The 25,923-nt window shown below is 36.6% G+C and overlaps 10 protein-coding genes across 10 annotated transcripts; 4 read left to right on the top strand and 6 right to left on the bottom strand.

Annotated features, from left to right (window-relative positions):
• Nucleotides 1–292: 292 nt before the first annotated feature.
• Nucleotides 293–1,954, bottom strand: UTP9 (Utp9p; the record flags this gene model as incomplete). Its single annotated transcript, XM_003678486.1, has 1 exon — nucleotides 293–1,954. The coding sequence occupies one exon, from the start codon at nucleotides 1,952–1,954 to the stop codon at nucleotides 293–295; it is 1,662 nt and encodes a 553-aa protein (XP_003678534.1).
• A 263-nt stretch (nucleotides 1,955–2,217) lies between these two features.
• NMD5 (Nmd5p) lies at nucleotides 2,218–5,388 on the bottom strand (the record flags this gene model as incomplete). The annotated part of the gene is made up of 1 exon (XM_003678485.1): nucleotides 2,218–5,388. The coding sequence occupies one exon, from the start codon at nucleotides 5,386–5,388 to the stop codon at nucleotides 2,218–2,220; it is 3,171 nt and encodes a 1,056-aa protein (XP_003678533.1).
• Nucleotides 5,389–5,669: 281 nt separating this feature from the next.
• Nucleotides 5,670–7,367, bottom strand: MNS1 (mannosyl-oligosaccharide 1,2-alpha-mannosidase; the record flags this gene model as incomplete). The annotated part of the gene is made up of 1 exon (XM_003678484.1): nucleotides 5,670–7,367. One exon carries the CDS (start codon nucleotides 7,365–7,367, stop codon nucleotides 5,670–5,672), a length of 1,698 nt encoding a protein of 565 aa, XP_003678532.1.
• A 153-nt stretch (nucleotides 7,368–7,520) lies between these two features.
• EFM3 (protein-lysine N-methyltransferase) lies at nucleotides 7,521–8,489 on the top strand (the record flags this gene model as incomplete). Its single annotated transcript, XM_003678483.1, has 1 exon — nucleotides 7,521–8,489. The coding sequence occupies one exon, from the start codon at nucleotides 7,521–7,523 to the stop codon at nucleotides 8,487–8,489; it is 969 nt and encodes a 322-aa protein (XP_003678531.1).
• Nucleotides 8,490–9,278: 789 nt separating this feature from the next.
• On the top strand, nucleotides 9,279–13,331 carry RSF2 (Rsf2p; the record flags this gene model as incomplete). The annotated part of the gene is made up of 1 exon (XM_003678482.1): nucleotides 9,279–13,331. The coding sequence occupies one exon, from the start codon at nucleotides 9,279–9,281 to the stop codon at nucleotides 13,329–13,331; it is 4,053 nt and encodes a 1,350-aa protein (XP_003678530.1).
• Nucleotides 13,332–13,555: 224 nt separating this feature from the next.
• On the top strand, nucleotides 13,556–15,928 carry VPS70 (putative zinc metalloprotease; the record flags this gene model as incomplete). Its single annotated transcript, XM_003678481.1, has 1 exon — nucleotides 13,556–15,928. The coding sequence occupies one exon, from the start codon at nucleotides 13,556–13,558 to the stop codon at nucleotides 15,926–15,928; it is 2,373 nt and encodes a 790-aa protein (XP_003678529.1).
• A 731-nt stretch (nucleotides 15,929–16,659) lies between these two features.
• FPR4 (peptidylprolyl isomerase FPR4) lies at nucleotides 16,660–18,009 on the bottom strand (the record flags this gene model as incomplete). The annotated part of the gene is made up of 1 exon (XM_003678480.1): nucleotides 16,660–18,009. One exon carries the CDS (start codon nucleotides 18,007–18,009, stop codon nucleotides 16,660–16,662), a length of 1,350 nt encoding a protein of 449 aa, XP_003678528.1.
• Nucleotides 18,010–18,296: 287 nt separating this feature from the next.
• On the bottom strand, nucleotides 18,297–22,196 carry NCAS0J02110 (uncharacterized protein; the record flags this gene model as incomplete). Its single annotated transcript, XM_003678479.1, has 1 exon — nucleotides 18,297–22,196. The coding sequence occupies one exon, from the start codon at nucleotides 22,194–22,196 to the stop codon at nucleotides 18,297–18,299; it is 3,900 nt and encodes a 1,299-aa protein (XP_003678527.1).
• A 388-nt stretch (nucleotides 22,197–22,584) lies between these two features.
• RPL6B (60S ribosomal protein eL6) lies at nucleotides 22,585–23,115 on the bottom strand (the record flags this gene model as incomplete). The annotated part of the gene is made up of 1 exon (XM_003678478.1): nucleotides 22,585–23,115. One exon carries the CDS (start codon nucleotides 23,113–23,115, stop codon nucleotides 22,585–22,587), a length of 531 nt encoding a protein of 176 aa, XP_003678526.1.
• A 474-nt stretch (nucleotides 23,116–23,589) lies between these two features.
• On the top strand, nucleotides 23,590–24,627 carry VMA6 (H(+)-transporting V0 sector ATPase subunit d; the record flags this gene model as incomplete). Its single annotated transcript, XM_003678477.1, has 1 exon — nucleotides 23,590–24,627. The coding sequence occupies one exon, from the start codon at nucleotides 23,590–23,592 to the stop codon at nucleotides 24,625–24,627; it is 1,038 nt and encodes a 345-aa protein (XP_003678525.1).
• Nucleotides 24,628–25,923: the final 1,296 nt, after the last annotated feature.

Genomic DNA, 25,923 nt, shown 5'->3' with positions numbered 1-25,923 from the left:
TTTGCAAAGTTATTGGGTGACGCTTGAGGAAGAAGTAAAATTAGATAATTTTGGGTTATCAACCAGAAATGTATAGAGTCATTTCCACTGTCCTAGAAACAATAAGTTCTAATGACATATCTATTCAACTTGGAATAAAAAAATTTCTCGAAGACATCGCATCGCATCGGCTTACGTCAGCTAGTGTGGGGAAACCGTATGAGGCGAGTGACTTTTGTCAATAAAAAGGCTCTTAAATTACAACTATTTTAAGTTTTCTATTATCGACGTATGTATATGTAATGTAATGTACTTAGAACTCCGTGGCATCAACAAATATCTCACTGTTGGAATGACTTTCTTCCCCGTTACCATCAATTAATTGCTCTTCGTCAATTATTTCGGCTTCTGCATTAACTTCCTCATCTTGTATTTTTAGCTCTTGGAGGTATTTTCTCAAGTTGGCTTGGTTCTTTAACATTTCCAGCTTCCCTTGAATTCCCAATAGAATCGGCAAAGTGTCACTCGAAGTCTTTAAGGAGCTTTTTAGATGTTTTATATTTTTCTTGGTATGTTTATTTTTCATGGAGTTCAGTTCGGTATTCCTGAAGGTAAAAAGCCACTTTAACCATATTGTTAATAATCCACTTTTACTCCATGTTCTCTTGTTTAATTCAGAAGTGATAATGTCAGTTAATTTTGCTACTACTTCAGGTGCTCTTATTTGGGTAGACACAAATTTCTTTATTCTTGCTTCCGTCCATTTATCGGAAAGCACATAGTCTAGAATAGTTTCTTCAGGAGTTTCTGTCTCCAGGCATTTCAATAGATTTTCGCTTAATTCATTCTGTTCAGTTTTAGTTATTTTATTCTTTAATGGTTTTTCATTCTCTTCCTCCTTCAACACTTCTGGTTCTTTAATTTTGTCTTGGTTGGATTCAGCCTCGACAGGTTGCTTATTACCTTCATTTAGGATAATTTCTTTATTATTTTTTATGGTATCTAAACTTATTTTTGTAAAATTTGGTTCATTGACATTTAACCAAGCAATCAGAACATTAGAACCTGTTTCTACAAAATCAATTGCTTCTGAACCGGAGACATCAATTGAGCAGATTGCATCGTTTTCACCAAGGGTATAGAACGTTATTTTACCATCTACGTTCAAACTTCCAACGTATTCATCAATGACTTTCAATTTCTCACTTTGAGCTGACCAAGTTTGTACTTCTTGTTCTGTGGTAGCATCAAAAACAGCTATCTTATCAATATTAGCAATAATAAAATATTTACCATCCTCAGAGAATTCACATGATATAGCACCAAAAATATTATAGTTGGCCACAGTGACAGGTCTTCTCTTAGATGGATCCACAATGTAGACAGAATTTTCGGTTATAATCCCCAAGTATAATGTCTCTTGAGAGTGTAACAATTGGAAGTGTGTAATCGTTTCATCTTTCCCATCAACTAGATGAAACGTTTTAATAGGTTTTGATTTATTATACTCCAGTTTTTTAACACATTTATCACTGTCTAGAATCCAAATGAATGGACCTTCTGTAGCAACACCCACTATCTCATCTTTGTTGCGGATGATATTGACGATATCCTTCCCATTGGAAGAAAATGCAACAACTCTTCCATCACTAAACCCATTTATAAAATATCCCTCACTTTTACTATCGACTATTTCTTCAACTTGTTCATCATTATCGCTTATTTTTCTCTTTGACTGAGTTGTGGCCACAACCGAATCAGCGTTACTACACCATCCGGCAAATATCACATCTGAGGCCTTAAAATCATTTTGCTCGTAATCCAAATGATTAACCAAAGAACTGTTAATCTTATAAGATTTAGATGGATCTAATGGATAGATGTCTACAACGTTTCTCTGTGAAATATTCGCCTGGAATGCAAATCTATCAATACCATGAGAAAAACTAGCCAATACATCATCAGAAGAACCCATTTTTAGTCAATCAGGAATTTTAGTTCACGATACTATGCTTTACCAACCAAAGTTGTAAGAGATACAAACTCTTTCTCTTCTTAACTAACATAATTTTTCAATTTTTCTTGCGATGAGATTGAGCTTGAAGAATTTTTTTTCTACGTTTTACCCGGAGATGATCGATAACGTAATCTGAAATGATGGTTGGTATTTAATATACGTATGCTGCTGTAACCAATTCTATGTCTATAAGTCTAAATAGTTAATACTGTATCCATTCTCTATAAGCTTAGGACGTGATTGAGTATCTGCTCATCATCGGGCGTTAAAGTAGCCATAATTTCCTGATATCTTTCAACATTTCCTTGTTGTAGTGATGATATGGAGTTTCTGAAAAACGCAAAAGCATCTATACTTGTCAATATCGACTCCGTGAGGGGATCTTCTTCAAGATCATCAAAGGTATCGTTGTCACCAAAAGAGCCACCGTTAACAAAAGCATAATCGTTATCTTTTCTTAACATTTCGACTAATTCGTCGAAATTTCCATCTGCATCTGCAGCACCATCTTCTTCATCCTCGTCATCATAATCACCAGCGAGGGTGTCATCCCAACCTTCGAACTTTTCTGATCCAAATGCCGAAAATTCCTTTCTCTTATCTTCTAAATCCTTAATGGCCTTAGGGAGTTTCCCAATTAATTGAACAAGAACTTTACCTAATTGTGGAACAATCGAATTTAGAGACAATGCGTTCAATTCCATCTCACTAACATTACAACTCATATCCAATACTGCGATCAATGATAACTTAATGTCGTAAACTCTTTGGAAGTTTGGGATGTATACTGTAAACCAGGTTTGGAAGAATAACTCCAATATATTCGCCTGTTGTAGAAAGTTTAACGTAGATAAAGGTTCGGAAATCATGTTTGCTATAATGACATTGAATGAAGTAACACCAAAAACCACATGTTTCTTCAAGCCAGCATCCTTTTCTGTAACTATTGCGTTAATTACATCTTTTAAAAATTGTTCCCTATAGGCCGGTTGCAATTTTTGACCTAACGCCAGCGTCATCTTTTGTGAAAGTTCGAAGATACTGACAAGTTCACTTAATGAATTATCATCAGAAGAAATTGCCTTTTGATAGATTTCGAAGAGAATCTTGGAATAAAAATCATTCTTTTGCAATTCATCTTTCCCATAAACAAGGATATTATTCAATGCGACAAGAAAATCTTCCAAATAAAAAGCAACCATACTTTCAGGCTTTCTATTACATTCTCCAATTAATTCCAAAACCTTCCAGGCAATAGGGCTTATAGTTTTTAATAAAAATGAGGAACTTTCTAAGAATTCACACAATTCATGATAGAAATCTTCCATGTCATTTTTCAATATGAATTCAGCTGCAGGATAGAAAGATTGTTCCAAATTCTTAACAATCTCGGGTGAATTTTCAAACGATAATAAGATAGAGATCGCAGTCGAAAGGACGCCTAGAGCAGCCATTTGTTTGTCGGATTCATCAGGTATATCATTCTGTGCCAACATGTTATTTGGATCGTAATTAGATGCTTCATGTAAATCAATAGCAAATTTCAAAAATTGTTGTACTAAATTATTCATCAATTCCACACCAAACGGTTGTAACTGTTCAGCAAATTGCTCCACGAATTCTTGCATGACCCCAGATACCGCATCCGTTTCAAATTCATTAGATAAAGCCAATAATTTGTGCATGGTAGGAATAACTGCGGGCGATAATGCCTCTTTGAAATCTCGTTTGGTAATAAATGCTTGCATGGCTAATGCAGCTGCCAAATTTACAGGTAAGCAGTCGTTATCCTCAATAAAGCATGACATGATACCTTGATAAATAACTGGCATCACTGAAGTATCTCTAAATTCAACAACTTCCAATTTAGATGCAATTTCACAAGCACGGGCTCTCAAAAAAGCATAATTAGATGAGAAGAACGGGTAAACGAATGCTTTTAAAAATTGTTCCACCTCTGCGGCAAACGAGTCCTTTGCAGTTAGTCTATCAATAATACTAGAGAAGATCTTCAAAGAAGATTCAATTTGGACGGCATTTTCTAAGGTGATATTTTGGAAATCACCAACATTAGCTTGTAAGTTGCTTATAATAAATTCCAAAGTTGGTTGTAACGTTACTTTGCCCCTCTTTGTGATACATGTTATTAATAAGGCAATGGCAGCGAGATCTGGGGAATAGTCATCATCCCATAATTCGAGATTTCTATGAATATATTCCTGTGGGTCGTTTTCAAATGTCTCTAATGTCTCCTCAGTTGGTGTCAATAAACGAAATATAACATGTTGTAAAATGACAGTATAATGAGGTTCCACTAATTTCCATGTAGTCTTTTGTACGACACATTGTTCAATAAAGTTCAAACAGTAATATATGGATGCATCACTTAACCATAAAGATCTATTGCCCCATCTTTCAATTTGTTGGAAAATTAGGTTTAATAATTGAGGTAAAAATTGTGATAGGTACATCTCTTTAAAATCTTTATAATCGAATTTCCTGGTAAGTGATCTGGATGCATATCTTTGGAATAATCTGTACAAATTTGCATAAGCCCATTTTTTACACTTAACCCATGGATTTCTATTTCTCGAATCTATATCATTTGCAGTGGAATTCAATAATTCAGTTGGTAGATCTTGTTGTATAATGGCAACGAAAAAGTTAGCCCAGGGAATAAAAGACTCTGGACGTTGCAACACAAAGGGTAAATCTGTGTAAACAACGAATTTGTAAATTTTAATGACTAATTTAACTAATTCACCAAATTTGGCATCATTCATATTCTTACCTTCCTGAAATAACGTAGTGTTGGTAAATTCTAATAGGTTTGGGAAAGATTGCATGATTAGCATTTCTAGCTCCTGTCTATCATCATTGTTTTTCCATCTATAAGTTCTAAAGATTTCAGAAAGACATAATAAACCAATATGGATAGAGTCTATATCGTTATTGGATGATAATAACTCCATTGATTGGGGTAGCAAAGATTCCCATTTCTTCTCAGGATAATCATATGCAATAATTGTAGATAGGGCCGAATTCAAAATTCTGATACAACTTGGAGATTGTTTGGCACATTGCAACATAGTTTGTAATAGCATATCTTTTATAACTGGTTTTTCATCATTGTCTACCGAATATACTGGACTGTTTTTATTACCACCATTTTGTTCTTGATTCCAACCATAGTTGATCTTATTTTTAAAATATAATGATGCAGATAATTTAATTTGTTCAGGAACTTCATTAGATGATATAATGTCCAAACATGCACCAAGGAATCCCGGCGTTGCGCTAGCTTCTTTCAAACTTGCCTCGGCTTGAGTTCTGGTACTAGCATCTGGATGTAAAGTAAATGCAAAGCATTCTAGCAGTGGATTAGCGTCCATATTTGTTTCTCCTCTTTGTGCTTCCTGCTAATATCAAGAATGGGAATGATTATTCCGATAATTAACTGTGTCAACTGTTGATTGAAAATATGAAAAGTGATGAGATGAGATGATTATCTTGAAAATTTTTCTAAGCGTTATGCATGTCAAATATTTTTGACCGAAGACTTGTATTAACGTTTTAAGTCGTTTGAAAAATAAAAATCAGGTTCTTTCTATAACGCTATATCTAATGTTATATTCTATAGATCTATTTATCTAGTCGACGTAAATGTAGAGGGTTAGATTGACCATCCTGTCACTAATCCTAATTTCTCTAATTCAACAGATGACAATACGGGGAACACATGAGCTTCGGTATTAAATACCCATTCTGTCATCTTAGATTCACTTTCATCATCAAATAAAAGATATAAATATTTTAAAGTTTCTGCTAACCAGAAACTTTCCAAATTGTCTCGTTTCAGAGTTGGTTGTACGAAACAATCATCCAAGGAAACGTATCTTCTGTGGTTATCCACTTCACAATCCACGCAGGTATTTTTGGCAAAATTATCAAGTATCTCTGCCCCCCATTGTCTATACATTTGCTTCTGTGCGGGATCGCTTGACAAATGATGTAAGAACATGATGGATTCCACGGTTTCTGGTCTTTGCAAAGTATGTTTGTCCAACGGTTTGACGTAAAATTCTTGGTTCTTGTCCGTGATCTCTTCATTATGAGTTCCATCGTTAAATACCACAATTTCCGGTGATAGTCCTGAGACTTCGTTATCATGATACATTCTGTAACATGTTTGTGTTAAATTTTGTGCCATTTCCCAATCTGATTCTCTATCATCATTCCAAAATCCATTGGCGGCGGTTCTGGCCTCATCGATGGGGGCACCCTGAGTGGCGCCCATGGCTAGGGCACCCCCCAGGAAACAAACTAAATGATCCATCTTTGATGATAATTCTCCGTGTTGTAACCCATTGACCCTTTCACCAATGTATAATAGATGAGATGGACCCACGGTGTGGCCCACTAAATGACGTTTAACGCTATCCATGGAATGTCTAAATAAATCATAGTATAAAGTTTCATGGGTTTGCAAATACTGTTTGATCAAATATTCATAAAAGGAATCACCACGAGATCCTAATCTTATATTTGTAGTACTGAATTTACCCGTATCTGGAAGTGTAAAGATGGGGATCAATGAATCGAAAGGTTCTGGTGATAGTAAGTCATTATTTTGGTATAGTGGTGGGTACACGTTTTCCACTAATTGCCAATAAGTTACATTCCCAGTCAAATAAGCCAAGTATTTGAACTCTAGTTGCAAAGTAGTGAATTCTGCGGTTGATGAAGCACCATTATCTTGATGATTTTTCACTGCTCTTCCTGTTAATAAGTTGATACTGGAAAATGGGATACCTGTTTGTGATTGGGAGAATGCAGGAGTCAATCTATCAGCCAATTGTATAGCTCTTTGTAAGTAAACCTGAGGTGTTGAGTCCGGAATGTTTAATTCATTGGAGAGATAATACGCGGATAACAGACCACCCAGCATTCTAATAGTAGTTTCAAAAATATTGATCTCTGCATTGACAACAGAATAATCCAGTTCATTGGCAACCCAACTTTCCACGTTCATTATTTCCTGATGGAATTCATCCTTGTATAAACTTGTTGAATTATACATTAGCATCATGGTATCAATGGAATCGACGATGATCCAACCCAATGGGTTACCATCAGAGGGCATATTTTCACCTGTGTGTGATATGGGATGATAGATGTCATAACCGAACCCGTATTTCACGTAATCATACCAGGATTCTAAGAATATGGTTTCAATTTGGTCCCCTGGCGTTGTCAATTGGTTGTATTTCAATGGAGGTGGGTATACCTCTTTGGAAATCTGGAGTTTATAAATGTAGCATAGTATAGACACTAGTACGACAATGATACTAGTGGATTTGTATGAGGACATGCTTGTAAGGCTTGTTTCGTAAAGTTTTGGTGAAGATGATGAAAGAAGATACGTACGTCATTTTGTAACGTTAAGTTAATTTTTCAATATTTCAAATCTTGATGTAAGTTTTGACTGGTACATAGAATAATGTTTGAAAAAAACCAAATATAAATGGATGATTTGCTGAGTGATCGATTGAGACAACGATACCCTGTGGATCAAGTGATTGATCTGATAAAGAGTCATCAGGATGAACTTTCCCTTGACAAATTGATCGAAAGTTTGGAATCTATCAATGACATCAATAAATATTATTTGAAACTTGTGTTGAAAGGATTAATTGATAAGAATGTGTTGCAAGATAAGGATGAGGAGGGTATATTTAGTGAGTGGATCTATGATAAATATATTGAGCTTTTAAATGTCAATTTTGATGGGATTAAAGATAATGACGATATAATAATGTATCGATTTAATTCCGCCATTAAAGTTCTGATTCGAGAGAAACCGTATTTAATTAGTGCTATGAATACTACTGGGTTTCGTACATGGGCAGCCTCAGTGTATTTAAGTAAGTATCTTGTGGATCACGAAGATGCGTTAATAAATGATGATGATAACATCTTGGAATTAGGTGCTGGTACAGGGTTAGTGAGTTTAACCATTGCCTCGATGGATAAGATGAAGGATAACAAGTTGAGACGTATGTATGTGACTGATGGAGATTCCGAATTGGTGAGTGGACAAATGCAAGATAATTTCCAGATGAATGAAGTCAATGTGGACAACCATATCAAATTACAAAAATTATGGTGGAATAGCCCGGACCAACCCATTCCTGAGAGAGTCAATGTAGTCATTGGAGCAGATGTAACGTACGATAGCACATGCTTTACAGATCTATGTTCATGTTTAAGACAATGTCTGCTAGAGAGTGAGTGTTACAAGTGTCTCATTGCGTCGACTATTCGTAACGTTAAAACAGATAAATTGTTTCAAAGCACAGTGGAACACTTTGGCATGCGATGGAAGATTATCACTAGTACTGAGCGAGAACCATCCACCAAAGACGTCTTAATGGATGAAGTGCTCTTCCGACCCTTGCTGGGTCCCATATGTATCTACGAGATAACAATCTAAATAAATATTAAATATGTCGGGGCCCTCTGACACTCGAGTCTCATGTAAATGAATATCCACTCGAGTTCTTATAGGGCAACGTTCAATCTCTCCTTATATTGACCGCTTATCACGAACACTGTGGTGGAATAATGTACGAACTCAACTCAAAACGAGCCCTATGAACGCACGGCCACAGTGGCGTACTGTCTATTGCGGTGGATAACTTTTGGACAAAGTTGGTCCTTTTAAACAAGAACTAATGGAAAGAAACAAGACGAAAGAGAAGAGAATACTGAAAGAAAGAGATGAACAATGTTCGCCTTTATAGCAAAGAAATGGAGGAAAAAATGGGAACGACGCGACGGCGCGAGCCCTAAGAAAATTAGAAAAATAGGAAAATGAGCTGCGGGTAACCCCATTCTCGATAGAAACACAGTATGTTACATTGGCATGATTACTGGAAGAGAAAGTGACCAGTTTAAGTGACCAATAGAGTTTGGGGAAGATGGACACATAGACGTTTGCATTTGTAGTGGCTCGCGATGACGACAGATCAAATGCAGTGCTCTGCACGGCCGTTTCTGGGCGGCTATTGTCTGGCGCATATAACCCCCGAGATTTTTCTTGGAAAATTCCTCGAGGAAAGATCGAGGGAAACACTCAGGGAGGGAGACAGCAGCATTGTTCGTAGTGTTGATTATCGTCTAATCTACAATTCGACACTCACTCAGCTGCCTATTTGGTCCCCAGATACGCCATCTAAAGGGTTCTATTTGCATACAATAACTACTCAAACTTTACTATACTATGACTGCCAGACAGAGTGGACCCGCCGCTGTTTCTCTCACTGCTGCTGCTGCTGCTGCTACTACCACGCTGCCTATCCCTAAAAAGTCAAGAACTATAAAGACTGACAAACCAAGACCGTTCCTATGTCCCATCTGCACAAGAACAGAACATTTAAAGAGACATCAACGGTCTCACACGAGGGAAAAACCATTCGTTTGTGTATTTTGCGGTAGATGCTTTGCTAGAAGAGATTTAGTGCTAAGATATCAAACTAAATTGCACTCCTCCATCATGAATAATTCAGCAACTCATAACGATAACATATTAGCATCCACTGCCCAATCAAATTCAAATTTGAAATCTTTGGCTAATACAAGAAGGAAAAGAAATGACCATGATGATACTTATAAGCATATAGTTCATATTGAAGGTAATAAACAGACAATGTTGCCTGTCTTAAATGACCCGCTGGGGAAGACAAACGAACAATTACAAAATGATCTGAAAGAAATTATAAAGAATCAAAATATTGACATTTCTGTACCAACTTCATCAAATGGTGCTGCAATATTCCATGAAGCCATGGCACAACAACCCCAGCCACAGGAGCCACAGGAACCACAAATGCCCACAATCTCACCATCGCTTTCATCCACTGGTTCTTCCTCATTTGACCCATCTGCTCCCTTTGCCTCATCAACAAGGGGTCGCCAAAGACATGCATCATTCTCTGCAGCAGGTTCATACACGTATTCATCAACTAACCTTTCCAAAGGTTTGCAATTTGATAAGGAACCAAGCCCCTCCACTGAAGCACCACATCAAGTTGGATTTTCGACTCCTCAATTGACAACAAAGCAATTGATGGATAAAGCCATGGAAGTTGGTTTATTGGACGCTGACGATGTAATATTACCAGCACAGTCATCAGTTAATTTTCCCACTTTAGATGACCCTCTACTACAAAAGCAATTCTCTAGTTTAAAAATTTTTGAACCCAAGCAAGAAAATGGTGAATCAAATAAACAAATCCCCATCCCCACTGCCACTTCAGCTCCAATATTATCACCAACAACTGCATATTTTATGCAAGATCCAAAACATTCAGAAAGTGACGTAAATTCTCCATCGGCGTTTACACCTTCCACTTTCTTAAAAAATTTACCTTCTTTGACTGACATCTTAACAATGGGACCATCCGTAGGTGGTTCGTCAGGTTTTGATACACCAGATGCACCAAACAATGACCATAATGGTAAATCTCTCTTTGCCAATAATTTCAATTTGGACTACTTCAATTATAACGACGACACACCAATGGAAGATGAAGCCATATCACCAAACGCAATGAGTAATGACCAATTAGGACAAAAGCAAGACCAAAACCATCAACGTGAACCATCTAATACCACAGGTAATATAGACACAGAATCCGCTCAATGGTTGAATAAATATTTGGACAATAATAAAAAATTCGATTCAAGTATTCAATTTAAAAATATTAATGATATTGGGTTTTACAATTTTAACGACTCAGGCAATTCATCAAGTGGCGCTTCATCACCATCTGCCTCTGACTCTCAATCAAATTCAAACTCTGTTGATATACTGTCTAATACAACTGACACTATGACCAATCTGAAGGCTCGTATTAACAATGGCAGCAACAGTGGAGGTAAATCAAATAGGAGTAGACGTGGGAGTAATGTCAACTCAAAGAAAAAGAGGACAAGCTTAACACCAGATAGAAGTCGTGTAGATAAGAAAAGTAGAAGAAGGAAAAGCTCAGTTGGTAATTTGATCTCACAATTATTTACTACAAGGCAATTGGATTTACTAAAGGAGGAATCATTACAAATAGTATTACCCTCTCGAAACAATGAACAAGTATTTGAAGAAGATGATTATGAAGAAGACGAAGATGATGAAGATGGTGAGATATATATTACTCCCTCTAGGATATTAAACCCACTATCCCTCATGCAAGGAAACCAAAACGAAAATCTTTTTACTCAAAAATTGCAATCTGCATCAACTACTTCATTTAAAGAATTGAATTTCTTTAATGAAGAATTAAGAAGTACGATCATAATGGAGAACGATCTAAAGCAAGACTCTCTTCCAACGGTAGCGGAATTAAATAATTATTTGAAAATGTATGAAAATGAATTTCATAAATATTTCCCTTTCATTCATTTGGAAACCATTGAACCATCCATTAAAAATGCACCTTTGCTTCTTTCCATAGCAATGATTGGCGCACTTTATGCATTCCATTCGTCACATTCCAAATTTCTATCCATCATCGCCACAATATATGTTAAAAGATTACTGGACACCACCAAGGAGGATAACATACCTTTATGGGTCATTCAATCCACGATTTTATTGACATTTATGGGTATATTTAGTGATGATATAAACGTCATTAAAAATATGGATTCTCAATTAATTACTTTGAACAAACTAATTTTAAGGAATAAAATTAATCTACCCTTAGAGACCCAAATGCAACCACCAATTAATAATCATCAATTCAGAAGAACACCACCATCATTGGGGAAAACAGCAACAAGGACGCCAACACCTCCGAATGTTATAACTTCAAATCCAAATCATCCACATGAATTCTCAACCATCGAAGGTGGTAGCAGTGATGAGAATATTTTAGGTCATGATACTTTAGAATTGGAACAAAATGAAAAATATTTCCAATATTTTATTCTTGCACAATCCAGAATTAGGACCTGTCATGTGGTACTATTATTATCCAATTTATTTGCTTCCATGGTTGGAATTGATTGTTCCTTCCATTCCATTGATTTAAGATGTGGTACACCGTGCCAGATTGAAACTTTGTTCCATTGTTCTACCGCATCGGAATGGATGAACCAACTAAGTTACAATAATATCGTATTAGATTCCAAATTCTCATTGATAACTCTATCGAACGGTGATTCTGCTTACGAAGAATGTTTAATGTACTTATCAAATGGTAATCAATTCTTTTATGAGAATAATAAGATCTCATTACTTACTGCATTGTCATTAATGGTCACCATTCATGAGAAGATTTTCATTGAAAGAAAGGCTCAGGAACAAAGAAATTTTAACAGTGCCGATATTCAAATGAATGATTTAACATGGAAAATGACATCTCGTCCGATTATTGATTCAATGATAAAGTACTGGGAAACTGTGTACATGAAAAATGGCGGAATCTTACTCCCCACGGAACAAACTATCCCAATTATCAAGAATCAGCCAACAATTCGTTTGACCATTCCATTATATTTATTTGTTAAGATTAGAAGATGTCTGGATTTGACTCATGTTATGAATAGAATTTGGTTAAAGGATTGGAATAAGATGAACACTATTTTAGATGAAGTTTGCTATGACTGGGACTCATTGCAAGAAGCCACAGAGTACTCGCTAAGTATGATTAACTCATGGGTGTCTGTACTATGTGTGACTAGAGTTAATGGTAGCTCTACAAATTTCAGGACCCCCGTCTTTACAACAATGTGCGTCTTTGTTACTATTTTAGTCATTGCCGAGTATTTGAAGAGGATTGAATTATGGGCTTCTCAGTATGATCCTATGGATCAAATGCCAACTACGTTAAGAATATCAGATAGAATCCTTTGGTTGAAAACAGAATCTGTCCTAAAAAGAGTACAAAAGAAATTATTACCTCAGGGAGACTTAATGAAATCTTATGTGGAATTCCTTAGATTACAAAATGATACAAATGGATCATTTGATATTAAACCATTATCCGATGAATTAGTTCAAAGATGTATGGGACCCGAGGCTCCATTACAAGATACCGTCCATTTGATTAATAAGGCTAAGTTATCCTCCAGATGTTTATACTTGGGTGTGAGAATATTAGGGGATGCTCCAATTTGGCCTATTGCCCTATCCTTTGCTCATGCCTTGCAGTCTAGAGCTATTTATAATGTTTTGAACAGAAGATCATCAAATGCTAGTATCAATACTGATACCCCAGATGTTCTGTCGAGAATGGGTTCATCCCATCTCCAGCATGAAGTAACGTTTATTTGAACATGAATCAATACTTTGTAATATAATATAACATAATATATCTTAATAAATAATATTTAGTAATAATATTAAGAAAACAATGGGTTACGTAATATGTGACACCTTTTATTAGCTCAGGGTAACCCATCTTATAATATAGGCGCATAAATAAACGAAATGCTTAAGGAAGGACCCTTAGACATGTAATAAAGATACTAAGAAGAAGACATCTACCTCTTTAACTGATGTCTCAAAACTCCAACTATGGTTCAAATTCCATAGATGAGGACCTAGAGACACTCCCACCATTTTTGGGACTTGATAACCTCGATAATGACGGCAGCGATTTATTTGATAATGATACCGAACAGATTAGAACTAGGCATAGAAGTAACACAATATCCAGTATTGTAAGCGTATATGAGTTGGTTAAGGAACATTTGGATAAAAAAAGATTTGCCTATCTGGTACTGGCTAGTTTATTCCTTTATCTGGGGTTCGTTATGGCTTTTGCACCAAGGACCTCTCTTTCAAGAGATTTTAGAAGAGCTCATTCAAGTAAATTGACTACGGCTGAGGTCTATAGGATTTATTTGAGTTCATTACAGGTAGAAAACCATGCAGAAACTCATCTAAAAAACTTGAGTGAAAATGGTAGAGACGATAATCGTGATGGATTGAATTTGCAATATCTTGAAGATCAATTTCATGATCTTGGGTTTCATCCCAAATTAACAAAATATTATCCATGGATAAGCCGACCTTTGGATGTGGATGTGCAATTGCTTAGGGATGGCAAATCCATTTTTAAAGCTACAATGGAGGAAGATGATGTAGAATATGAGGATTCATCAAATTCCTTTACGAGGGGGTTCCATGCATACTCGTGCAATGGTGATGTAACAGCTCAATATATTTTTTCCAATTACGGTTCCCTGGAAGATTATAAACAACTGATAGAAAATAACATTAATATTGAAGGAAAGATACATATAATACGACATGGTAAACTTCTGCCCGGTATTAAGGTGAAGAATGCAGAACTTTACGGTGCGTCTGGTGTCATATTGTATACAGATCCATATGATGATGGGGAAGTTACTACCGCAAATGGATACAAGAGCTTTCCTGATGGGCCAGCAAGAAATCCAAGAAGTATTGAAAGAAGCTCTGTCGAATATTTTTCAGAATCACCAGGTGATCCAACAACGCCAGGGTACGCCTCAAGATATTTTGATATTGAACGTATGTCTCCTGCGGGGAGATTACCAAGAATTCCTTCTGTTCCACTCAGTTCGAACGAAGTAACCTTTATCTTGAAGCATTTGAAAAAAAATGGTCATCGATTCGATTCCAAAGGTTCTATCGAAGGGTTCCATTATTATTCTGGTCCATCTGAGAAGGGTTTGGAAATACGTTTATTCAACAAGCAGGATTATGCTGTCAAAGAAGTAACTGACCTGGAAGTAAGAATTCCTGGCATCTTCACAGACGGTGAGATAATTGTAGGAAGCCATAGAGATACATGGGGAGTAGGTGGTAGCAGCGGTTCCTACAGCGGGACTGCTGTCCTACTAGAAATAGCCCGTGGATTAAGTGAGCTCAAGAAACTTGGCTGGAAACCGCTGCGGTCCATAAAATTGATTAGTTGGGATAATGAACTATTCGCTAAAACAGGTTCTGTAGAATACGCAGAACAGCATACAGCAATATTGAAACGTAATACTTTAGCTTATATCAATTTAGATTCAGCTATATCAGGTTCAGAGTTTAGTTGCAAAGCTAACCCATTGCTGCATGATATCATTTATAAGGCTGCAAAATTCACTAACTTTAAGGGGGAGGAAAATTGGACTTTATTTGACGAATGGAAAAAAAGTACTAATGCTACCATTGATTATGTAAATGGTGATGCTGAATTTTTTGCATTTCAATATAATCTAGGAGTGGCCTCTGTTGAATTCTCTTTTAAAAATAACGGAACAGGTGATGCCATATACCACAAACATTCCTCGTATGATAATTTATCCTGGCTTAAGTCGTATGTAGATTCAGATTTTCAATTGCATAATACATTAGCGATGTTCACAGGGCTTACGACATTAATGATAGGCGAAACAGAATTACTACCTTACCAAACGCACCCATACTTAAAAGAAATTTCTGAAAGGTATGAATTCTGGAATAAAAAATTGCTAACTGTATTTTCTCATGATAGAGAGTTGGCTAATTTGGCTTCAAGCGTTTCAAATTTAATTAAATTAGCGACCTGGAAAGATAGCCTTGCCTTTGATAAAGAAAATTATTTGTTGCACCTAGAATGTACGCATGATTTACCATTATGGTCATTTTTTAAAAAATTCAAGCTTTATGTTAGGTTATTAAGATCGAATAATAAGTTAAAGCAATTAGACCGACTCTTTATTACAAATCGTGGTTTGAAAGGCAGAGAATGGTTTAAACATTCCATTGTAGCTCCAGATAAGTTTATCGGTAGCAAAACGTGTCTTTTACCTGGTCTACATGAATCTTTATTGGATACGGATAGAGATGCTGTAGTTCAATGGTTGAAAATTCTGCAAAGTCAATTTTCCAATATAAGATATTTACTGCAGTAAGGAAAAGAGTTGAATTCCTCATTATTATCAGCCATCTGCACTTAATATTCTTGAAAATTATTTTATACTAAATACCAAAATCCTTCGCATATACCTATTTACTTTCTCGACAATGTGGCTTCCCTAAAAGCTACTTCCCTCAAAGGCTAACTCTGGTTACAAACCTTTGTCAGCGATTATATTCACTTTTTAAGTTTCTAGTCCATTATGGACACGAACAAGGACCAATTTACCACTCCATTTATAACAGGTTACATTTTATTGTTTACTTTTTGGATTCTCTATTTAATTTTAATTCCTTTTGAAATTTTTAATGAAACACATAAATATTCTAAAAAATAAATATATTTTTATTTTTAAAAATCCATAAAATCCCCATCTTTCATTGCAATTTAGTGAGTTTTTTTATTTTTATCTTCTTAAATAGTTTCTACATAGCCATGAAGACAATTTACAGGTTGATATAATCTTTGATTACATAAGCCTTACTTTTTAAAAAAGAAGAGTCTAGTGATAATTAGATTGTTAACCTTCAAATTATGTATATACAAGTGCTAAGTACTACTCTTTAAAACTGACGACTTAGAAATTATATCTTTATATCACGATAGAAGAATTTCTCCCATGAAAAAAGAGCAGAAGCACACAGTCTATACTTAAACAGCTAAAAGGATCAGGAATACCAAAGTTTTTTTCCTTAAAAAATGTATTTAAATTATATTTATTTAATTTCATTTCATAGAAACAAGCTTGACATCAAAGGTAAGTTCAGAATTAGCAGGAATACCAGGAAGCTTTTGCTTACCGTATGCATATGGTGCTGGGATGACAATTCTACGCTCACCTCCAACAGCCATACCGGCAACACCGATATCCCAACCCTTTATAACCTCACCACGTCCTAGTTTAAAGACAAATGGTTTACCACTTGTGTTTTTGTCGAAAACCTTCCCATTCTTCAATTTACCAATATATCTCATACCAACTCTTGCTCCTCTCTTAACACCTGGACCTTGACCGACGACACGATCTTCAATAACGATTCCACCTTCTAATGTTTTTATTTTTGGTTCTTGTTTCTTCTTAGTTGGTCCCTCTTCTAAGTTCTTCTTGAACTCAACTTTCTTTACTTTCTTCTCTTCCTTTGATGGCTCTTCTTTCTTAGTTTTCTTTGATTTCTTTGTCTTTTCAACGACTTCTTCCTCTTGCTTTCTTTTCTTGTTTTGACCCTTCTTTTCATCCTTGGAAATTAATTTTTCAAGGTGGGAGTCAACATCACTAGCATTAACCAAACCTTCCAAATCAGCATCTAATTGATCATCATCTAGTTCATCTTCAATCTCCTCGATTTCTTCTTCTTCTTCCTCCTCTTCGGCAGCTTCATCATCCTTTATTTGTTGGATAAGTTCTTCCTCTTCTGGTGTCAATTCTTCTTCACTATCATATTCTTCTTCGTCGCTTGCCTCTTCACCTTCATCTTCAACTGGAGTATCAAATGGGTGCTTGACATAATTACCAGTCAATGAAACAGAATAGGAACCAGTAACAACAAATTGGACATCTTCTTCGGGAGCAATGGTAATATCCAATGCCTGTTGAAACTGAGTCTCAGGAGAAAGGGTTAATAGAATACATTCTTCAAATTCATCATCGTCACTTTCTTCATCACTTTCATCGTCGAGATCCTCATCTGAAGATGATTCTTCATCCTTCTTACTATGTGCTTTCTTCTTACCTTTCTTATGTGATTTCTCTTGTTCCTCTTCTTCCTCATCATCATGATCGTGGTGATGATGATGGTGATGGTCGTGATCATGGTCGTCATGGTGGTGATGGTGGTGGTGATGCTCATCGTCATCTTCATCTTCCTCTTCATCTTCACCTTCATCATGCTCACCAAACTCTGGGTTTCTCTTAATCATTCTCAAAGTGGAAGGCTTCTTTTCATCATCCAAAGATTCAGGGTCGATAGCTGCCATTGTGATCCTAATGGTCACAGGCAAATCCAAACCGATAGCAGGCGTTGGTTCGTATGGTTCAACATTTAAGTTGTAAGTGGCTAACGGCAACATATCAGACATCGTGGATATTATATATTATAATATTTGGTGATTTCCCTTGTACTGAGTCTACTAAAAGTTTATAGCTTAAGGAATAATTTTTTTTTTTCATTTTAAATTTTTTTTTATTCCTCATCGAACGATTGTTCGCGAAGCTGACACCAAATTTTGCAATAATAAAATTAAATAAAAGAATAGGATATTAATAATAGATGTTTTTAAACATACATTTAAGCTAGAAAGTTGATAGAAATAGTACGGGGAATAGACAAAAATAAGCAAAAGTAGGCAGCACATAAACTCTTTGTTCATATGTAGTACATGATGTCAGTGACATTCTTATGAACAGGTTGTAGTAATTTACCGGTCGGTATAACGTCATCTCTGTTCTTCCTCTCCTTAGAAAATTCGTATTGAGCAAGCTCAAAGTTAGCCTTGAAGAATGCAGCACCACGTTCACACAATAAATCAGCGTAATAAACAGGAGATGCGACCTTAATACTTGTACTCGATCTACCGAATAAGTAACACAAAGCGTGAGTAACTTGTTGCAAGTAATCAGAATTGAATTGATTTTCGTCGTAGATACACCAGTAATGACATGGAACACCAGTACCCTTCAATGGTTGTTGAGATTGCAAGAAGAAATCGAAGTGAGCACTAGAGGTGATACCACGATCAACAACAGTACCTGGCATAACGTTCTCGAATGATTGAACGGCAGCAACTTCACCCTTTTCATTTATAGCATTTTGCTCAAGTGGCATAAATCTAATTTGATTTCTCTTGACAACACAAATTGTGGTGACAGATGGGTTATAGTTGACACCCTTGTTTAATTCACTACCGAATTTCTTCAATGCTTGTTTCAAACCCTTAACTTCAATTTGAACAATTTGTGAGAATTGGGATTCAGAAACACCATCTCTGTAGAATAGAATCTTTGGAGGTAGTTTGCCATTGTTGTGCTTTTGATACAGTTTCAATCTCTGTAGAACCATGTTACCGATACCAGCAATTATTTCTTCACCTGGACCACTTTGTAACATATATGAACCTGGGAATTGAGCAAATTTGTCATCAAAAGAACCCACCAATGCAGAGATAGAATTCTGATCCTTTTCTGGATAATGTGTAACATCAGCACCTAAAATCATGAATGGTAATCCTGATTTTTCATCCTTCAGTAAGTTTATATCTTCTGCACATAAGGAGTGGTTAGCACCTTCTAACTTCAAGTTCATCTTCATTACCACATTAACATTGTATTGAGTGGAACACTTTCTGAACTTGTTCCAAATAACACAATTGTTAATGACACCGTACGTCAAATCAGCTAAATATTTCAATCTGTTGTAAATAGCAGAGTCATCCCCACGACCCAAGACGAATAAGACATAAGTCTTTTCTGGGACGTTGGCTAACAAGTGACGTAGTTTTTCTTCACCTGGAGTTAATTCATAAGTAGTTTCACCACGGCCACCGCCGAAACCACCACGACCTCCTCTACCACCACGGCCACCACGGCCGCCTCTACCACCACGTCCACCTCTACCACCAAAGCCACCAGTAACCTTCTTTATTGGGGCATTAAAATTGTTAATTAAAATTGGGGCCATGGATACGTCAAAGTTAACACCGACATCAGCGACATCTTCAGCGAATTTGCTCAAAGAGGCCTTCAATTCATCCATGACAGAAACTGGTGGAGACTTATCAGAATCATTAATAAAGATAGCTCTCAAGTGCATTGGTTCCTTTGGAACAGTAATGAATTTATGATCCTTTAAATTCCAATTACCCTTAGTTTCTTCATGATTATTCTTACCATTCTTAGTACCAAATGGTTTATCCACATATGTGACTGTAGTGTTCTTGAATTGAACCACAGGAGCGTCAATGACACGAGATGGGACCTTCATGAAAGTGTAACCAGAATCATGTGGAGCCTTAGCATTTTCTTCTTCAGTTGATAAAGCTCTCTTAATGGCAGGTAATGCCAAGTTGGTGATGGCTCTGAATTTTTCACTTGGTCTTAAAGCAGTGAAATCAATAACGGCTTTTTCGTCATAAACCAAACCCTTTAATTTCTGACCTGGAACAATGGTTAAACATTCAGCTGGGACAACATTCGAACCACCTAGACTCACCATTTTAACATCTGGGTATTTCAATTTGATGTCATACTTCTTGGCAAAGTAGGCGGTTGTTGTGACCATGATTTCCTTTTCACCTGGTTTTGGTACACCATTCTTTTCCATGTTACTTGGTAAAGTTCTGAATTTCATAGAATCTGGAGTCTCTCTTACGAAACCAACGATACCCTTAGCTTGCATCTTTTTTGGTGGTTTTGGAGTTCCATCTGGGTTAACAGAATAATTAATGTATGGTCTGTAACATTTCAAACCCTTCAATAGATCTTTAATGTCTCTATTCTTGTCAATGAAAAAATTGATATCCTTGGCAGATGGAGGGCCTCTTAGCTTTTGACCTCTTTGAGCACTGGCCTGGTGCATACATTCAATAATCCAATCTAACAAACTGTATTGAGTCTTTTCATTTTCCTTGAATTTAGCATCACCTGGTAAATATTTAGTCCACTTAACAAATGGGAGGCAGACGTTAACAGTATTTAACAAAACGGACCCGTAAGCATATCGTAGGGAAACTGTGAACCCATGCATTAAGAACCCACCAATTTGGAATGGAGTAGCAATTGCGTGTTCATTAAAAATAAAGAATTTATTACCGTTAAGTTGGAAGATTTGTTCCTTTGTGTTTAAGAATTTGACACCCATCAAAGACAATAAAGCAACCTTATCAGCGTTAGCCATCTTATTTTCTTGTTCTTCTGGATCCTTTGAAGTGGTAGCCTTATAAATATCACCCAATGGGACTTTATCAGCAAATTTTAAAGTAACTTGAGCAGCCAAGTCATTAATTTCCTTGGCTCTACTGTTGAGACCAACAACTTCTTGTCTTCTTTTCTTTTGCTTGTTACTGACATCCCAACAACCATCAAATAAAGTGAATTCCTCCAATGGGACATGAGAGTATAGAGTATCTTCACCATTGAAGGAGATACGATCTTTATATTTGAACAAGGTTTCATCCTCGTGAAACAAAGATTCTACCAATTCGTATTTCTTTGGTTTGGATAAAGCAGGCGCTGGACCTTTACGTGGTGAATTACTCTGTGGAACGGCAAAAGTAATGTTATAGGTATATACAAATGCAGATTTCCACCATGGATCCAATTGAGAGGCTCTTTCATCTTGAGGGACATCATCACCAACAGATAGTAGTATATGATTAGTCAAGACGTCCACTTTGGTACCCTTAGTACCGTAATCCACTCTAGTTTGTAATTTATAGGCTTCCGGGACCATCTTTGGAGCAGGTTTAGATGGAGGAACATCTGTCAAATCAAAAGTCTTGCCTGGAATGGTGACTCCCGCAATGGAAGTAACTGGTTTTGAAGCAGCAGTCGAAGTGGCAGTAGATGGAGATGACTTCTTTTCCTTTGGTTTCTTTGTCTTTGTCTTCTTTTCCTTTGATTCGGTAGATTCTTCAGTTATTTCTTCAGTTGTTTCAGGAGAAGTAGATTTCTTAGCCTTTGGCTTCTTAGATTTCTTTGCAGTCTTCTCAGAGACAGATTCAGTGGCGGCAGGAGATGATTCAACAGATTCCTTTGCCTTCTTAGCCTTTGATTTCTTAACCTTCTTAGGTTTATCTTCTGTGGCACCTTCAGTAGCAGCGGCTTCCTGACCTGGAGCAGGAGATGATTCAGTAGATTCCTTTGGTTTCTTGGCCTTTGGTTTCTTAACCTTTTTAGACTTTGCATCTTCGGCGGCAACTTCGGCGGCTGGAGGTTCATTACTTGGAGCAGGAGATGATTCAGTAGAATCCTTTGGCTTCTTGACCTTTGACTTTTTAGCCTTCTTAGGTTTAGCATCTACACCAGCAGAAGTAGTTTCATCAGCTGGAGCTGGCGATACCTCGGCAGACTCCTTTGACTTCTTAGTCTTTGATTTCTTAGCCTTTTTTGGCTTGGCTTCAGCAGTGCCCTCAGCAGCTGGTGATGAAGATGCCTCAGCGGAATCCTTTGGCTTCTTAACCTTTGGTTTCTTGGCCTTTTTTGGTTTAGTTGCAGCAGCGGTGGCATCAAGGGGAGGAACTTGACTGTTCTCCTCCGAATTGGATGACATCGTTATTGTAGTTATTTAATGTGGATGGATGGTATCTTTGAGACATCCAAGCTTGCACAGAAGAAGTTAATAGAATGCTATAAACCCCACTAGCACCTGTTCCAAGCCAAGGATTTGATTCAAATTCGATGGATTCTCAAATGAAAGAGGAGAACTGCTCGCTGTTAGAGAAAATCTCCGTCATTCGCGAACTGTCAATGACAGCAAAAGAGCACTAAATAGCAGTAATACAATGAATGGTTAGAATGCCTAAACGTTATTTAGTTAATTAATATATTTAATTTATTTTGTTGATGTGTTTGTTATTTATTTATTTTATTTATTTATTATTTTGTTTTGTTCTGAATATTGCGATGTGATTGGGGTGTATGACTTGCAGTAATTTAATTTAAAACTTCAATAAATGTGGCTTGTCACCGTTCTTCAAGGAGAAGGAGGCAGCCAAGTATTGCTTCAACAATGGAGTCTTCTTGATTTCAGCCAACAAAGCCTTGTCGACGATTTTTTGGTCTTCCACACGTTCAGTCTTGATTTCCTTGACTTGTTGTTCTGGGAACAAGTTAGCTTCCTTCTTTTGCTTCTTGGTCAATTTTTCCTTGGCAAAGTATTCCACGTTGAACTTGGCAACGTCGACGGTGTCGACAGCAACCTTAGTGGAAGTGGCAATGACGTACTTGGCGTTGACTCTTCTCAATGGGACACCGTTGATCTTGAATGGACCGGAGACCAACAAAGTGTTGTCTTCCAAATGCTTCAAGTAGACGACTCTCTTACCTCTGAAACGGCCGGCTAATAGGATCAAGACGGTACCTGGGACCAAAGAGGCACGTAACTTTTGTGGACGGGAAGCCTTTCTAGTCTTCTTTTGGGCAGAGACATCTTCGGATGGGTACCACTTTGGGGCTGGTTGAGCACTCATTGTGTTATTGATATTTGTTCGGTGTGTTTTGTCAATAGATACTATGCAGATAGTGCTTAAAGGGTCAATATGACTGTTAATTTACATCTATAATACCCAGTGGGCGGTTACATTGCGGGAAGTTTCAGTGTAGACGGATTCAGTGGAGTGCTAGGCAGAGAATGAGCCTAAGCAGTTCAGCCCAGAACTACAAGGACGAGGCGAGAGTTAGACGGAAAACGGAAGGGAAAGGGAAAGGGAAAGGGAAAGGGAAAGCGAAAAAAAATAATAAAATAATTTTAAAAAAACACCCATCACTATTGATAATGTCTGGGTGCAAAAAGTCACAAAACAGTCACGTGAAAAATTCGGACATGTTGCTTAATTTGCAATGCTGAAATTTGGATTGAACAAAAGAACAGGCAGCATTTGCAGGTTGACAAAGTACAGAGCAACAAATAAAATATACACTTTACAGTGCCATTCAGCGACACAATGGAGGGAATATACTTTAACATAGACAACGGGTTTATTGAGGGGGTCGTCAGGGGCTACAGAAACGGGCTGCTAACAAGTAACCAATACATTAACTTGACTCAATGTGACACTTTGGAAGATTTAAAATTGCAACTCTCATCCACAGATTACGGTAATTTCCTTTCTTCGGTCTCCACGGATGCACTCACCACTTCTCTTATCCAAACATCCGCCTCGGAGAAACTTTACCAGGAATTCAACTACATTAGAAACCAAACTTCAGGACCCACACGTCTCTTCCTTGACTATATCACATATAGCTACATGATAGATAATGTGGCTCTTATGATTACGGGGACCATCCATGACCGTGACAAGTCCGAGATTTTACAACGTTGCCACCCATTGGGTTGGTTTGACACATTACCCACTTTAACAGTGGCTACGGATTTGGAATCCCTGTATGAGACAGTGCTGGTGGATACCCCATTAGCACCATATTTCAAAGATTGTTTCAACACCGCGGATGAATTGGATGATTTGAATATTGAAATTATTAGAAATAAATTATACAAGGCATATTTGCAAGACTTTTATCAATTCGTCTCTCATCAAGTTCCTGAACCTGCTAGAGAAATTATGCAAGGTTTGTTGGAATTCGAAGCGGATAGAAGGGCTATTAATATTGCTTTGAATTCTTTGCAAAGTGAAGATATCGATGCCGGTTTGAAAAGAGAATTATTACCTGAATTGGGTAAATTGTACCCTGTGGCTACAGAACATTTAGCTCAGGCTACCGATTTTGAATCCGTGAGAGTGGCTCTGGGACAAGTTTATGAATATAGAGATATCTTGGAATCAGGAAATTTGGAAGATCATTTTTATAAATTGGAAATGGATTTGTGTAGAGACGCCTTTACCCAACAATTCGCCATTAGTACGGTTTGGGCTTGGATGAAATCTAAGGAACAAGAAGTGAGAAATATTACTTGGATTGCTGAATGTATTACTCAGAATCAAAGAGAAAGAATAAATAATTATATCTCTGTCTATTAGTTAGTTACTTCATTATCAAAATTTTTAATGAAAAAAACATAAAACAATATACGACGCTTGAAAAAACATTAACATTGAATAAAAAAGCTATTAAGAATAATTAATATATAAAGATTAAAAGAAAGTTCATTATGACATTAGCATGCATTTGTTTTGTTTTGTTACAACCAGGTAGCAGCACTAGCCACCGTATTATTAAGCCCATCTACCGATTCAGAAAAAAAAACCCAAAATCAATCCTTCACAAAAGCAGCAATTGCGGCTCCTATTAGATTACTATCTTCCATGAATTTAAGTGTGATTTTATTCTCAGAAAAAAAATCGATCTGTTCGTGATAATAAGAACAATTTTGAAGGAAGGAGCCGACATATCCAATCTCCATTACATTCGCAGTGCTATCGTTCTCGTTCTCGTTCTCATCATTAAGTTCCGATTTCAATTCAAAAATAGCTTTCAATGCAGCAACTAAATAAAATGCACCTCTATTTAGCAATAACTTGGCAATATCACGCACAAGTGGCAGTTGAATTTGAGGAACACCCTTTACCTTGATATTTTCTAAATTTTCACTTTCAACTAATTGACAAAGCAATTGACCATCAATTTCTAAATCATCCATTTTCCCATTCAATTCTGGTATTATATTATAGTAACATATTATATTCTTCAATATTATGGGTAACCACTTACCAGATGTAATATATTCCAATGGCATGGTACATGGGGAATCATTTTGAACATCAAATGGTGCTAATTCAATGACCTTACTACCTAAAAACCCCATTTCACCATTAATGACAACGTTTAATTTAGAACTCGTCTTTTCCACCTGGAATGGATCCCTTTTAAATTTAGGTAAAGCATCAAATGGTAATTCAAAACATGTGTTGGTACCAGTTCCAACAATTAATGATACAGAGCATGATTCCTTGGTATCACAAATGAACTCACTTGTCAAATATACAGCCACTGAATCATTAATAATATCACATACGGTAACATTCTCTACACCACTTTGTATGAAGGAATTCTTAATAATTTCATCTAATCCAACATTTTTAATGGAATCTGTCATTATGAATCCCTTGCCCATAGCAGCAATTTCCTTTTCTGCATTCAATGGGAAACTGAAAGTAATGGCAACAAATAAAGGTTTCAAATTCCAATCAGACACCTTCTTGCTAGCGTAAAATACATCCAACCTTGAGCAAATCCATTCAATGATTTCAGCAAAAAATTTCAAATCGACAACTTTGTTTGTCACTTGGAACTCATCACGATATTGAATAATACAA

This window comes from Naumovozyma castellii, chromosome 10, assembly GCF_000237345.1.
Source record: "Naumovozyma castellii chromosome 10, complete genome".
In the NCBI taxonomy this organism is placed as follows: Eukaryota; Fungi; Ascomycota; class Saccharomycetes; order Saccharomycetales; family Saccharomycetaceae; genus Naumovozyma; species Naumovozyma castellii.
The sequence above is the reverse complement of the archived record's forward strand: the minus strand, read 5'-3'. Positions and strand labels throughout refer to the sequence as shown.